The sequence below is a fragment of the Lepidochelys kempii genome, chromosome 1 (assembly GCF_965140265.1).
Source record: "Lepidochelys kempii isolate rLepKem1 chromosome 1, rLepKem1.hap2, whole genome shotgun sequence".
NCBI lineage: Eukaryota > Metazoa > Chordata > Testudines > Cheloniidae > Lepidochelys > Lepidochelys kempii.
Window position 1 is genome coordinate 109458026 of NC_133256.1, and position 15195 is coordinate 109473220.

The 15195-nt window shown below is 41.3% G+C and overlaps 1 protein-coding gene across 6 annotated transcripts in view; it reads left to right on the forward strand.

Annotated features, from left to right (window-relative positions):
* The window catches only part of ATP11A (ATPase phospholipid transporting 11A), a 225544-nt gene that overhangs the window by 106248 nt on the left and 104101 nt on the right, over positions 1-15195 (forward strand). For 5 of the 6 annotated variants that reach the window (XM_073350104.1, XM_073350114.1, XM_073350134.1 and 2 more), the window contains exon 3: positions 12625-12714. The exons of the other annotated variant lie outside the window; for it this stretch is intronic. In XM_073350104.1, coding sequence (XP_073206205.1) covers positions 12625-12714 — 90 coding nt within the window. The remainder of the gene's footprint in view (positions 1-12624; positions 12715-15195) is intronic. 6 annotated transcript variants of the gene reach the window in all.

Below are 15195 nucleotides of genomic sequence, written 5' to 3' on the forward strand. Positions count from 1 at the left end.
TCAGCTTCCTGGATTCATCAGTAATTTCTCTGAAGTCTTGGGAGATTACTGATGAACCTGGGAAGCTAAATAGTACATACCGCCTCCTCAGCTGCCCTGGAACCTGCATGAGGCATAATAAAGCAAAAACTTCCTCGCCAAATCCTGCACCTGTGGGTTCAGCAACAGAGGCATCACTAGGCAAGGCTGAGTCATCCTGCAAGCATGATCTACATTAGATGATCCTAAATTAATGACCATGCATTTGGCAATATTAAAATGGTTATTGTTCAAATGAGCCCAGCTTACCAAGCAATCCAGATCATGCTATAAAACTGTTCTGTTCTTATCACTCCACCATTTTTTGTCATCCAATCAGTAATTTTTCTACCTCATTGATAAAAATATGCAAATTGTATTGGGCCAAGAAGAAATCTATGCAGGATCACACTAGAAACACGTCCCCCTCCCAGAGTGAATGATCATTTATTTTGAAATGTAGTCACCAGTTTTAAATCCTCATAGTATGTTGCTTCGTTAATTTGTGGAGTGCTTATTTTATTAGCAAAATAATATGCATACAATACTAAGTCAAATGCCTCACAAAAGTCTAAAAATATGTCAACGCAGTTGTCGTTGTTAGCCAAATTTGTAATCTTATGATAAAACATGACTAAGGGAGTGGGATGGGGATAAAGGTGCAAAGGGAAGGGGGCAGGAGCCAGGGGATGTGAGGGTGGATAGGAGCAAAGAATCAGGGAGGCAGGAACTGGAGAGAGGGCAGGTTGTAGAGAGGAGAGAGAGAGGCAAGGCTTTGGGGAGAGGTGGGTTAGAAGCAAGGACATGCTGGGTGGTCAGAGCAGAAGGGTCTTGTAACTAAAGACCATATCCTAATGCATATGTATAGTGAGACCAAACTAAGGTTATATGGGCAGTTCCGGCATTTCTGAACATTAGAGTGTCTGACTTCACAACTTTAACAACCTTATCATTCTTCATAACATTTATTGGGGTGTAATAAATTACGTGTACTCTACACTTACATAGTGCACAATTAACATCTCTGGGGTGGAATGCTGAAATTGTAGTATACAGCAACTTCATTTCCTGTGCTAAGGAAATATGTTCTCATAGTGACACTGTGAAGGGAATTGAGCACCAGCAAAATGTGCTATTGTGTCTTCAGTGACCACAGGTGCTCACAACTTTTGTTTTGTGTCTCAGCTGAAAGATGTTACCTCAAGTAGAATCACTGTACCACAAAAGAGGTACCCCCACTGCCACCATTTCTTGTCGTATCTGGGCTTTCCCTGAAGGATAACCATCCAAATATTGACACAGCTGCTGATCTTACGAGATGTAGCCAGAGCTAGTAACACTGTAGTTTGAAAATCCTCCAAATATCCTTGTTCTGCAAATGAGTCCTCAATTGCATCCCACAGAAAAACTAAATTATAGTTTTTTGAAGATACTAGTTATTTATGAGTCATCTCAGACCTTCAGAATCACAGTGAATATCTATCTTTTCTTGTAGCTAAAGAGGTCTCTCTGTTCTCAGTAAATAATTTTAAGATGTCACTGACAGATATTACAATTACATGGAGTATCTTTGGGGATCATATTGTATTAAATCTATGAATAGCTTATGTATGATTGTGTTCTACATGGGGGAGGGGGAGTTACCACAGCACCTTCAGGAACTAAAAACAGTGGAGGGTGATTAAGGTAAATCACTGAAAATGAAAAACTCTAGGGAGGTACCACCCCCTGGAGTGGCTTGCATATACTATTCATATTGGGTTTTCCAGAGACTAGGGGACAAAGAAAGGGCTTTTGGCGTAAAAGGATGAGCTTGAACTGACCCAATGTGTTCCTTCTGATCCAGTAAACAGACAGGTCCAAGGGGGGAGACCCTTGTGGAAGGTGTGGAATGACTTTGGCCTACAAGGGCCCCATATGGTTGGTGGGTGACCTCTAGTGAGCTTTTAGCATATGTACAGGAACTTTTATTTTTTAAGTTTTTCTCTGTAATGCTTTTATTTTAAGAATAAATGTACTTGCTTATAAAGTACCATGAGGTAACTTGTGATTTCTGGCGATACATTATTTATAGACTTTGGAGAGAAAGAAAAGCACAGACTCTGACATTTAGGCAGACTGGCTTGCTAAGGCTATCACAGGGTAAGGCAGGGAGCTGTACAGCGTTAAAACCCTGAGTCAGAAGGAAGTGGGACAAGGGTCCCTGCCTGGAGACAGGTGTGGCTGGAGACCTGACAGGGAACTCCTGGAGTGGACCATGGAGAGGGGATACAGGTGCAGTTACCTATCACTGTTTCAGGGTATGTCTACACAGCAGCTAGACACTCAAGGCTGGCCTGTGCCAGCTGACACGGGCTCGCAGGCCTTGTGCTGTGGGGCTGTTTCATTGCTTTGTAGATTTCCTTACTGTCATTGTCACTTGTTGCCAGTGTTCAAAAGTGTGCATCTAAAAGAGCAGCTAGTGATGAATGCATGTGTAGTTCATTCTGTATTAGGAGCACACTTAATGAGCCTACGCTAAAAGCCAGCACTACATGTCGTCAGTAGGTGTTTTCAGACCTACATAACTTAGTCAAATAAAATGAATTTTCTTCTGAAACAAGGCCATGTTCTGATCCGCAGTGAGGACTCTTTCTGGGACAATTGCAGCTTTTGAAAACCAGACTTTTCAAGTGGACGCCCATTCAAACCTCACTTAAAGATTTAAATAAGGGCTGTGAAGTGCAGAGGTTATGAAGGTCATTCAGGAGGAGGGAACACAGGACTCCTTGACTCCAGCTTTGTGTGCATTCCCTACTATGAAGAGGACTTCTTCTGTGAATAAAGCAGGAGACCAGGGAAGGTTTTCAGAAATATTTGGACAGCTGTCCATGTTGGTTTGGAGTCATTCTTGGAACTAACCAGTTTTGTGGGAAGCTAAGCTAGCTACAAGTTAAGTTATAATGGAAACTGTTTTATCAACCACCATTGTGCCCTCCAGAAGGCTAGACAGTCTCTGTTCTTTGTTACTTGCTTTTTAAAATGTGGCTAAGATATTTGCACATTCATACATTTTTATTTGTCTCCTGCAAAGCACTTTACACAATTGCCGAGGCATTATTATCTCAGTTTTATTTGTTACATAGCTAAGTTTAGAGGTCTCAAGCAAATTGCTTCAGACGCTTTAGTTGGGGGCAAAGACGTAAGTCTAACACATTAAAGATCAGAGTTCAGTTCTGCCACAAACTTCGTATATGGCAAGTCACTTAATGTCTGATTTCTAGAAAAATGGGAGCAGTGAATGTTATCCCTCTTTGATTGTTAGTGTGAGGACTTTCTAAGAAGGTTTGTGAAGCACAAAGACATAAAAATATTGGAGGAAGAGGTGGGATTAAATCTCTAAGCCCTGTCTGTGCACATTTCTTTTGGCTGTGGGCAGCATTTTGGTGTGTCTTCCACAACATTTGAAAAATGCATCCTGGCTAGTTGGCATAAATTTAAGAATGAGCAGCTCAGTGGGTACTTAAACAGTGCATGCATATTTACTAGATTGGCAGTGCACCCTTCTATAGGTGGGCTTAAAAATTTTGGCAAAAAATCTCTACTGCACATGTTCAGTATATGATTTTGACTTGTCCAAGTGGTGAGCATTTGAAATACATCTTCCAGAATAAAGATGTGAACTGCATTTGACAAATTCCGTGTCTGAAAAGTGTAATTTTATAAATTTAGAAGTTCTGAAAACAGAACAACTGTTTCATTATGGATAAAGTATATTGATTATAAACTGTATAATTGCAGCGGGCATTTGAGCTCTCTTGCTGAAGGCAGACACCTTGTTTAAAAAAAAGTCATTTGCTATTTTGGCAACATGAGAACCTTACATAAGAAGTTGTAAACATTTTCTTTAAATTTTGTGTCATAAAAATCCATGTTCTGGGAATATTGCTGTTAATACATAGGAATCCAAATATTGTTTAAATATCTTGGTCTTTTCTGATGTATAGTTATACTTATTTAGATGTTGGTACCTAGCATTTGTTTGGCTTGTTGTAAGAAAAAAAATATTTGAAAATCTTAACAAATAAAAAGAGATTGAATCCATCATGGTGGTGGCTAGAATTCAGGATGTGGCTGGAGGTTTACCATTGGAGGGTTAGATAGAGAGAACACAGGGTTGAGGGTGGCACAACAGCCTGGAGGTTCTCAGGAGCACGGGTGAATGGGTATATATTTGGTTATAGGAGGCAGCAGGAAGAATCCAGTAAGACTTGGGGAGGGAGAATCTGATTTGTGTGAAGTGGGAGAAATTTGGAAAAAGTGAGGATGTGGTGGTAGCTGCTTGGCCAAATGAGCTGTGGGAAATTGAGGAGGCAGCTGTCATCAAAAGGATTCTGTTACTCTTGGGGGGATTATGTGACAAATTAAAAATCATGCACCAAAAAATTAAAAATTCTGCAAAATTCTGAAAATTTTATTTGTCAAAATAATCACACCAGTTTCAATTATTTTGATAAGTTATTTAAACTACAGTACAGAAAAAAGTCACAATAACTATTCAGGATTTCCTTAACACATGAAAGTTAAGTTACAAATATTTGGTAACTAATACCCTGCATTCCAGTTATAATCCTCAATTTTCATTCAAATTACATTACAGAACACCAAACAGGGAACAAAAATATTAAAATGTCATTTTAAGTTGCTCAGACTTTCACACATGAAAGTCGTATTGTTTTCCTAATCATTGTCCTGGACCTAGCTGGGTACTTTGGAAAATGCTTGGTTCTGATCGTCCTGACATTTTATTGGCTGCTTGGTAAATGTTTTATTTGCCCTCAAAAGGCTTTTTTTTTTTTAAATGGGTAAGTAAAAATCTAACTCGTGCCACTTTGGCACAGGAAAAAAGTGAAAGAGTGAATAGATCTTCCTAGCTGATTCCCTTATTGCCATTTATAAGGTTTTACATCATTTTGGCAATGTAGGGACCTTAAAAATTGTACAGGTTTTGCTCCTGGGGGAATTGACTGAGAATGGGAACGGTTAACTAACAATAGAATAATTAACAATGTTACTATGCAGGCAGGTTACTATGCAGAAAAGGAGGACTTGTGGACTCAAATTTATTTGAGCATAAGCTTTCGTGAGCTACAGCTCACTTCATCAGATGCATTCAGTGGAAAATACAGGTTGCTATGCAGACAGGTTGCTACATTTCTGTCTCCGAGAATGAGATCAATTAACCTTTTTTTTTTTTTTTTTTTTTTTTTTTTACAAAAGCTATTTTCTTTAACTTAAAAACAAATAATTTTCCGTAACATGATGCTAATATTTAATTACATGTTTTTTTCAGTTCTCAAGAACTTACATTTTACTAGGCAGGCAGGCTGCTACACTTCTGCCTCAGGGACAAAGCCTTCGTCCTGCATAACAAAAAGACCTACCCTCCTCCACGCCCCTCAAGCCGCAGTATCAAGAGAGACTGACAGAGTCTCTCTCACTTGTTGGCCAGCCCCGCCCCGTGACAGTGATCAACGTCTCGCCCGCAGGCAGGCACGCCGAGTTCCCCATCCCCCACAGTGATTTGTGTCTCTGAAGCTGCTCCAGGCAAACTGGAACAGATGACAGACACGCTGCCTGGGCTGCCAGGGAAGAGACGAGTGTCTCTCCCCCCTGTCCCCCGCCCACAGTTTTAGTTTGCGTTTTTCTGCACGGGGGGCACAGAAATATGTGGGCCATATGAATTCTGCATCGGCGCAGAATTCTGTCAGGAGTAATTCTATGCATACAGGAGCACTGCTACAGGATGCAAGAGCAGCACAGCACTGTAGGAGTGTGCTAGAATTACAGAGGAAGGTTGTTACTACAACCTGGAGAAACACTTCTATGATTGGTTTCAGAGTGGTAGCCATGTTAGTCTGTATCAGCAAAAAAAAAAAAAAAAAGAGGAGTACTTGTGGCACCTTAAAGACTAACAATTTTATTTGGGCATAAGCTTTCGTGGGTTAAAACCCACTTCATCGGATGCATGCAGTGGACAATACAGTAGGAAGACATATACACAGAGAACATGAAAAAATGGGTGTTGCCATACCAACTGTAACGAGACTAATCAATTAACGTGGGCTATTATCAGCAGGAGAAAAAAAACTTTTTGGAATGATAATCAGGATGGCCCATTTCCAACAGTTGACAAGAAGGTATGAGTAACAGGAGGGAAAAAATTTAGCATGGGGAAAGTGTTTTTACTTTGTGTAATGACCCATCCACTCCCAGTCTCTATTCAAGCCTAATTTAATGGTGTCCAGTTTGCAGATTAATTCCAGGTCTGCAGTTTCTCGTTGGAGTCTGTTTTTGAAGTTCTTTTTGTTGGAGAATTGCGACTTTGGGTCTGAAATTCCATGACCAGAGAGGTTGAAATGTTCTCCGACTGGTTTTTGAACGTTATAATTCTTGACGTCTGATTTGTGTCCATTTATTCTTTTGCATAGAGATTCTCCGGTTTGGCAAATGTACATGGCAGAGGGCTATTGCTGGCACATGATGGCATATATCACATTGTTAGATGTGCAGGTGAACGAGCCTCTGATAGTGTGGCTGATGTGATTAGATCCTATGATGGTGTCCCTTGAATAGATATGTGGATAGAGTTGGCAACAAGCTTTGTTTCAAGGATAGGTTCCTGGGTTAGTGTTTTTGTTGTGTGGTTGCTGGTGAGTATTTGCTTCAGTTTGGGGGGCTGTCTGTAAGCAAGGAATGGCCTGTCTCCCAAGATCTGTAAGCGGGAGGGATCGTCCTTCAGGATAGGTTGTAGATCCTTGATGATGCGCTGGAGAGGTTTCAGTTGGGGGCTTAAGGTGATAGCTAGTGGTGTTCTGTTACTTTCTTTGTTGGGCCTGTCCTGTAGTAGGTGACTTCTGGGTACTCTTCTGGTTCTGTCAATCTGTTTCTTCACATCAGCAGGTGGGTATCTGTAGTTATAAGAACGTTTGATAGAGATCTTGTAGGTGTTTGTCTCTGTCTGAGTGATTGGAGCAAATGTGGTTGTATCTTAGAGCTTGGCTGTAGACAGTAGATCGTGTGATGTGGTCTGGATGAAAGCTGGAGGCATGTAGGTAAGTATAGCAGCAGTAGGTTTCTGGTATAGGGTGGTGTTTATGTGACCATCACTTATTAGTACTGTAGCGTCCAGGATGTGGATCTCTTGTGTGGACTGGTCCAGGCTGAGGTTGATGGTGGGATGGAAATGATGAAGATGTCATCAATGTAGGGCAAGTAGAGTAGGGGCGTTAGGGGACGAGAGCTGAAGAAGCGTTGTTCTAAATCAGCTATAAAAAAGTTGGCATACTGTGGGGCCATGCAGTTATCCATAGCAGTGCCACTGACTTGAAGGTATACATTGTCCCGAAATGTGAAATAGTTATGGGTGAGGACAAAGTCACAGTCATCTTACGCTACATTGATGACATCTTCATCATCTGGACCCATGGAAAAGAAGCCCTTGAGGAATTCCACCATGATTTCAACAATTTCCATCCCACCATCAATATATTTACACCTGAGATGGAATTTGTCTGTGCATAGTTCAAGGATAGATATATTTGGAAGGATTTTAAGGATTAATTTACATATTACCTGGGCTACCTCAGTTACTAGGGTTCCTGATCAATTATGCTGTTCCCCTTTATTCTAAAAATATAACAAATAAATCTGGCTCAAGCAAAAGCATATATAATATTTGAGGCACCTGAGACCTGTTAAATTGTAGAAAAGTAGGGAGAGGCCTATATGGGATTGGAGAGATGATGTGCTGAGGTTGTAAAGTGGAAGGTGTCTTCTTATCCAGAACTTCTCTCAATCTCAAACCCTTGAGGAAAGAATGAAAATTCATATTTTTGTCTGTTTATTTAAACTACTTGAATTGGCTTTCCCATTCTGACATATGAAGTGTCTAGACTGATGAAGGTGATATGCTTCCAGCTTACATTATTACTCATAATTGTTTACAGAAGAAAAGTCATTCTATAAGCTGTTGAATTTTGACTTGATAAACAGTCTTTTGGGGAGTTTTAGTGCTATCAAAAAAACCTGTATGTTAAAATGGTGATCAAAAATATATGTTTTCCTTCTATAATTAATTTTCAATGTTGATGGAATGAAAAAAACTGTTTATTCCAGACACATTAAATTTGTAGTGTACATAATTTTTTCTCCTCCTTGACTGATTTGCCTTGATAATACTTGGAAGTAAATTGGTTCTCTTATATTGAATTTCTATTATGTTCCCCAATCAGTTGTAGCTATCTTACCTATGAAAATGCAATACCAACTGAGGACTGGAGAAGAAGAATTGTATAAATCTGCGGAGACTGTGATTTATTAGGAAGTGATGACTACAAGATCTGAAAAGGATAACTTTTTCCTGTTAGTCAAATTTAACAATGAAAGTGTAGAATTACTTAAATCAGTCTCTTCCCACAAACCATCATCTCCAAATTTAATATAACTGAAAGGTCACATTCAGGTTTTAGTGTTTAAATAGTAGAAAATAAAGTTTCAAGTAAAACTTCAAGTGGCCTACCTGAGACTACATTTTGGAATATATGACTTAGCTGCAGATTTTGCCTCTTGTAGAGCAACAGTGACCAAAGATGACAACAATAGGGATCAGGAATCCAAAGAACCTCTTTTTAGCAATCCCTTCTCTTTAAGTGTTGCTAAAGAGTTGGTAATATATCTTCTTGCTCTTCTCTCTTTAAAGATGTCACCTAGGAGATGAAAAGACTAAAGATAGGAGCTGCAAAGAAAGATTTATATTCTCCCCACAGTCTGATATATCATCATTTTATTAATCTAACTGAATGCCCCCATGGCTGCCTCCTCATCTCTTTCAATCCTCAGCAGGTTATAACTATTATCCCCAGAACTGGCATCAGCAGCTTCTTAGAATCATAGAATATCAGGGTTGGAAGAGACCTCAGGAGGTCATCTAGTCCAGTGCCCTGCTCAAATCAGGACCAACACCAACTAAATCATCCCAGCCAAGGCTTTGTCATACCAGGTCTTAAAAACCTCTAAGGATGGAGATTCCATCACCTTCCTAGGTAACCCATTCCAGTGCTTCACCACCCTCCTAGTGAAATAATGTTTCCTAATATCCAACCTAAAACCTCCCCCACTGCAACTTGAGACCGTTGCTGCCTCTTCTGTCATCTGCCACCACTGGGAACAGCTGAGCTCCATCCTCTTTGGAATCCCACTTCAAGTAGTTGAAGGCTGCTATCAAATCCCCCCTCACTCTTCTCTTCTGCAGACTAAATAACCCCATTTCCCTCAGCCTCTCCTCGTAAGTCATGTGCCCTAGCCCCCTAATAATTTTCCTTGCCCTCTGCTGGACTCTCTCCAATTTGTCCACATCCCTTCTGTAGTGTGGGGACCAAAACTGGACTTAATACTCCAGGTGTGGCCTCACCAGTGCCGAATAGAGGGGAAGAATCACTTCCCTCGATCTGCTGGCAATGCTCCTACTAATACAGCCCAATATGCCATTGGCCTTCTTAGCAACAAGGGCACACTGCTGACTCATATCCAGCTTCTCGTCCACTGTAATCCCCAGATCCTTTTCTGCAGAACTGCTGTTTAGCCAGTCGGTCCCCAGTCCATAGCGGTGCATGGGATTCTTCCTTCCTAAGTGCAGAACTCTGCACTTGTCCTTGTTGAACCTCATCACATTTCTTTTGGCTCAATCCTCCAATTTGTCTAGGTCACTCTGGACCCTATCGCTACCCTCCAGCATATCTACTTCTCCCCCCAGCTTAGTGTCATCGGCGAATTTGCTGAGGGTGCAATTAATCTCATCATCCAGATCATTAATAAAGATGAACAAAAATGTCCCCAGGACCAACACCTGGGGCACTCTGCTTGATACTGGCTGCCAACTAGACATCGAGCTGTTGATCACTACCCGTTGAGCCCGACAATCTAGCCAGCTTTCTATCCACCTTGTCCATTCATCCAATCCATACTTTAACTTGCTGGCAAGATTACTCTGGGAGACTGTATCAAAAGCTTTGCTAAAGTCAAGTCTTTTCAAGCAGTGACTTTCTCCTCTATTTTTGTTAGTTAGTCTTTGTCCTTAACTGGAATTTTAACTTCATCTTACACTTGGTTGCAGTAGACTTGGATTTTCAGTTTTTATTTTTATTCATTTTCTGTGTTTATAGCTACATTAAAGTCTTGTAACAGACTAGAAATTTTTTATAGGTTCATTTGAATTGTGATTTCACAGTTTTGATTAGAAATCTGGTGTTTAGTTAGGAATGAAATAAAAACAAGCTTTTTTGAAGTCTCAATTATTTTTGCAATCTGCATTCCCATTCTGAGTGTAACCTCATATAAAAGAACCACCACTTGCCATTGTGTTGCTATGTGCAACCAAGTGTGCTGCTGAGAGACTTGAACGTAGTTGGAAACTCGTCACTCTGGTTTTATTTCTCAATCATTTTTTTCTATTATTTGTTTAATTTTAACCAGAAAATCAGAATCCCAGGTAATCTAATACCCCTGTAATTGTAGCTTCTACATCTGATAATTTCAAAACAAAACAACACCTTTTTGTAATCTTGTCAGTCTTCCAATTACCCGTGGCTCTTGCCACATCCCTCTTCTGGATCATTGCATCTGCCATCCTCTTCCCCCTTACTTCCCCATTGGCTCCATTTCCCCATACATGTTAACCTCACCCCTATAAAGTTTCCACCAGCTCTCCTTGCTCTTCTTCCCTTCTCCATCCCCATCTTCCCCATTCTTCCACCAATACAAATCCAGATGTCAGATCCCACATCCACATTCTCCTTTGCCTCGTCACCTCTTGTGACATTTTCCCAACCCTGGCTTTCCCTCCACACCAACCCTCTCCACCATCTTTTCCTCTTGTGCCACCATTCCTAATCTCATGCCCATCCACCTACTACCCATCTCCCCCTTCCTTTTCTCTTGCTGCCTCTGGAACCCCCACTTGATTTCTAAAAAGATCTCAGCCGTCCTCATCCTCATCCTAGCTCCCTCCCTCCAGCTACTGGATCCCTTCATCTGACATTGCCACTGCAGCTGTCCTCTTTTTATGAAGGCCTCTCCTTGCTTTCTCCTGGCTGGATCAGACAATAATGGGGGTGTTGGGCTTTTCTCCTCCCATTCCTGCCATTTCCAACCTCTCCCTCCCACCTTCCCACACATACTCTTTTGAACAGTACTGCATCCAACTCTCTTCTTCCCCTCCATGTTGCTTCATTCACCCAACTCCTCCCCATCAGCCTGCCTCTCTGATTTCAACTTCTGACTCACTCTCTCACACTTTCCTTACAATCTCCCACACTCACCCTTTTTGATTTTGCCCTATACAGCCCCTTACCTGAACATTTCCTTACCCTCATATTTTCACTTGACCTGCAGTCCTGTTTCCCTGTTCCCACTCCCCAAGATGGCCATTCACATTCACCAAGCACTGCTCTTTCTGTTGCTGAGTTCCCTCTATCCAACCCAGCTATCAGCTGATCTCTTTTTCAGCATCACCCATCAACCTCTTCCCCCTTCCCCTCACGTCCTATCACTTGCCCTTTTTGTGACTTTCAGTTCACCAGGGTTGATTTCGTCTTGTCTGCTGACATCTGCTCCTATGTGCCAGCTTTTGTGCTGAAGAGAAATCCCATGACCAGTCTGACTGACTTAATTACAAATTAGTTCTCTCCTTCAGTTCTGCCATATTCTTAGATAAACAGCTCTACTTCTTCAACTTACTTGAATCCCACGTGTGCAGTCACAGCCATTTTTTACCACTTTTGACTCCCTCCTCAAATCCTTCCCTCTTTTGCCTCCACTTCTCTCCGCACTGGATCTCCAAGAGAAAATTATAAGTTTATATAGTCTTTATTTGTATTTTCATATTCTGTAATTTGTATGTCACATTATATTCATTATAGTTTTGCTATGTATAACACTGTTAAATAAAGGTTTTACAACCATAAACTGTTAGTGCTCTTGATTGTTTTAAGGGATGCATGTGTAACAAAACCAAAGAACATAAAGGGGGCTGATAACTTTTGATTTTGTCCCTGACTTGCTGACAAAGCAGGTTTAGCATAAATGAAAAAAGAAAATGGAGATTAATTAAATACAGCATTAGAAGCAATTGTTTTAATATTTTAAATGTTTTTCAGTGGCTTTCAACTAAATATACCGTAACTAAATATCTGGGTATCATTGCCATAAAAACTTATTTCAGTCCATAGTACCAAGATGTCCAGATGTCAAATATTTCTGAATGAAACTGTGGAGTGCTACACTTCTGCTTCGGGTAGCCATGTTAGATTCAATCATTCAGTTAATAACTGAAATTCTAAGAATGCATGAATGCCAATTGCATAAGTATATTTGCCTAAATAAATTAACAAAAATTTCTTCTAATTTGCATTTAATATTTAAACTTAATTTGTGAATTTTAAGCTTGTTTGATTCTTAAAGTACTTGTATATATTTTGCTGCTGTTAGTGATGTGGCAGGGCACACAGTATTAGAGAAAACAGCATTATCATCATAAATACTTAAATACTCTTTACATTTTTTTTTTAGTACACATTTTGGAACTTTGTACCGAAGAACTTGTTTGAGCAGTTCAGAAGGATAGCTAACTTTTATTTTCTCATCATTTTTCTTGTTCAGGTAAGCCATTCCCATTTCTTAAATAGGTTCATATGAACATTGAAAAAACAGAACTTGTAAAATTCAGCTAAAGCTTGAAAGAGATTTAGAAAAAACAAAACCAAACCATCTGCATCCTCCAATCCACCAATTTTGGTAGCAGGAGAAATTGGATGGTTAAGATTGATTGGTTTAAAGATTGGGTGGTGATATGCTAAAGAACTTTTTCAACTGTTTCTAGTGTGAATCCAATCATGGTGGGAAATGGCACTTACTTATAGCTGATGATTAGTGTTTATAAAATGAGTGGTTTTTATGTTGTAATAAACAGGTTTTCACCTCACTAAACCCACCATCATAATTGGCACTAGCTGGCATCCATGTTGGTAATACTCAGGATAAGTGGTAGTCTAAATGGGTATGGAAACTGGATTATCCTCCATCAGCAAAAGGTAGTCCCTCCAGGCCAGGGTCAAGGCACACTGACAGGGTAGTGTGGGTAGGCTTTCACTGTCACTGTGCATGTTGACATGTTTCAGTAATTATAGGTTGTCACTTTTTAAGTCCCTTAATTTTGCACCTTGAATGAGCACTGAAATACACTAAACGTAATGGAAATTCACTGGTTCGGAATGAAAGACCTTTTCTATTTCTTAACTTCTCTAGACCAGCGTTTTTTCTGGTCAGCACCACGGACCAGGATCTTAAAAGTCCTGTTGGCAGTCTTGCCCAGCTAAGGCAAGCTAGTGCCTACTTGTTTCGACAGTGTGCTGCACCCCAGAAGTGGCCAGCAGCAGGTCCAGCTTCTAGGCAGGGGGGCACGGGGCTCTGCTTGCTGCCCAAGCACCAGCTCCGCACTTCCATTGGCCAGGAACCGGCCAATGGGAGCTGGTGCGGGGGGAGTTATGCCTGCGGGTGACAACTGTGCGGAGCCACTTGCGCACCTCTGCCTACGAACTGGACCTGCTGCTGGCTGCTTCAGGGGCAGCGCGGTCCGTGGTGCCAGGACCAGTGGGAAGCCTGACTCCGCACCCCGGCTGCGCTGCTGACTGGGAGCCTCCAGAGGTAAATTCGCACCACAACCCCATGTCCCAATCTCCTGCCCCAGCCCTGAGCCCCCCAGAACCCCTTCCTGCACCCCAAACCCCTCATCCCTGGTCCCACCCCAGAGCATGCACCCCCAGCCCAGAGTCCTGACACCCTCCTGCACCCTAACCCCCGTCCCAGTCCAGATCCCCTTCCCACATGCTGAACCCCTCATTCACGGCCCTACCCCACAGCCGTCACCCCTATACCCCAACCCTCTGCACCAGCCCTGAGCCCCTCTCACCCCCCAAGCCCCTCAACCTCAGCTCCGTTGGGTCACAGGTATCAACAGTTTTCTTCAACTGGGTCCCCAGAAAATTTTTTTGAAAACCACTGATCTAGACAGTAGCAAGCAATATTTATGTAGGTTCTTAGAACATTTTTTATTTTTCCCATTGCACTGGGACCCCAGTCTGTGTTCTGCCTCCTTACCATCTAAATGCAGTAGTTACAGTTTGGTATTTTTGCATTTTCTCTTAGGAAAAGAATAGCACTGTCATGAGGGCTATGAAGAAAGCCCTTTTGCTGCCACTTCGCAGCTAACAATTACTACAGTCTTATTTCCAGTTCCTGTAGCCTTTACTCCTTGACTAGAAGGAGGAGTAAGCATTCCAACCCACATGTTTTAACACTTGATTAATTATGTGTTTATTTTGCACTTAAAAATTCTTCCAAAGGACAAAACAGGTATTATGTTTTAAGAAAATGTATAGAATCATAGCATTAGAAGGGACCTCAAGGATCACCTAGTCTTAACCCTTTGGCAAGAAGCAGGATTTGTTGTCTAAACCATCCAAGACAGATGTCTATCTCGCCTCCTTTTTAAAAGCTCCAGTGAAGGAGCTTCCACTACCTCCCTAAACAGTCTGTTCTATTGTCCTGCCGTTTTTCCTGAGATTTAATCTAATCCTGTATGCTAAAGTTTGAACCCATTGTCTCTTGTCCTGCCCTCTGTGGCAAGAGAAAACAACTTTTCTCTATCTTTTTTATGGAAGCCTTTCAAGTATTTGAAGACAGCTATCATGTCTCCCCTTAATCTCCTCTTTTCCAAACTAAACATACCCAGTTCCTTCAGCCTTTGCTCATATGGCTTGTATTCCATCCTTTTAATAATCTTTGTTGCTCGCCTCTGGATCCTTTCCAGTTTCTCTATAAACATCCTTTCTATACTTGAACAAAACTGGACACAGGACTCCAGTGGTGACCTAACCAACGTCGAGTAGAGTGGTACTATCACCTCCCGTGACTTGCATGTTATGCCTCTGTTAATGCAACCTAAACATGCATTAGCCTTTTTTGCGATAGCGTCACATTGCTGAATCATGTTGAAGTTGTGATCCACCACAACTCCCAAATCCTTCACAGCAGTGCTGCTGCAAAGCCAGTTATCCCCCATTCTGCATTTGTGCATTTGGT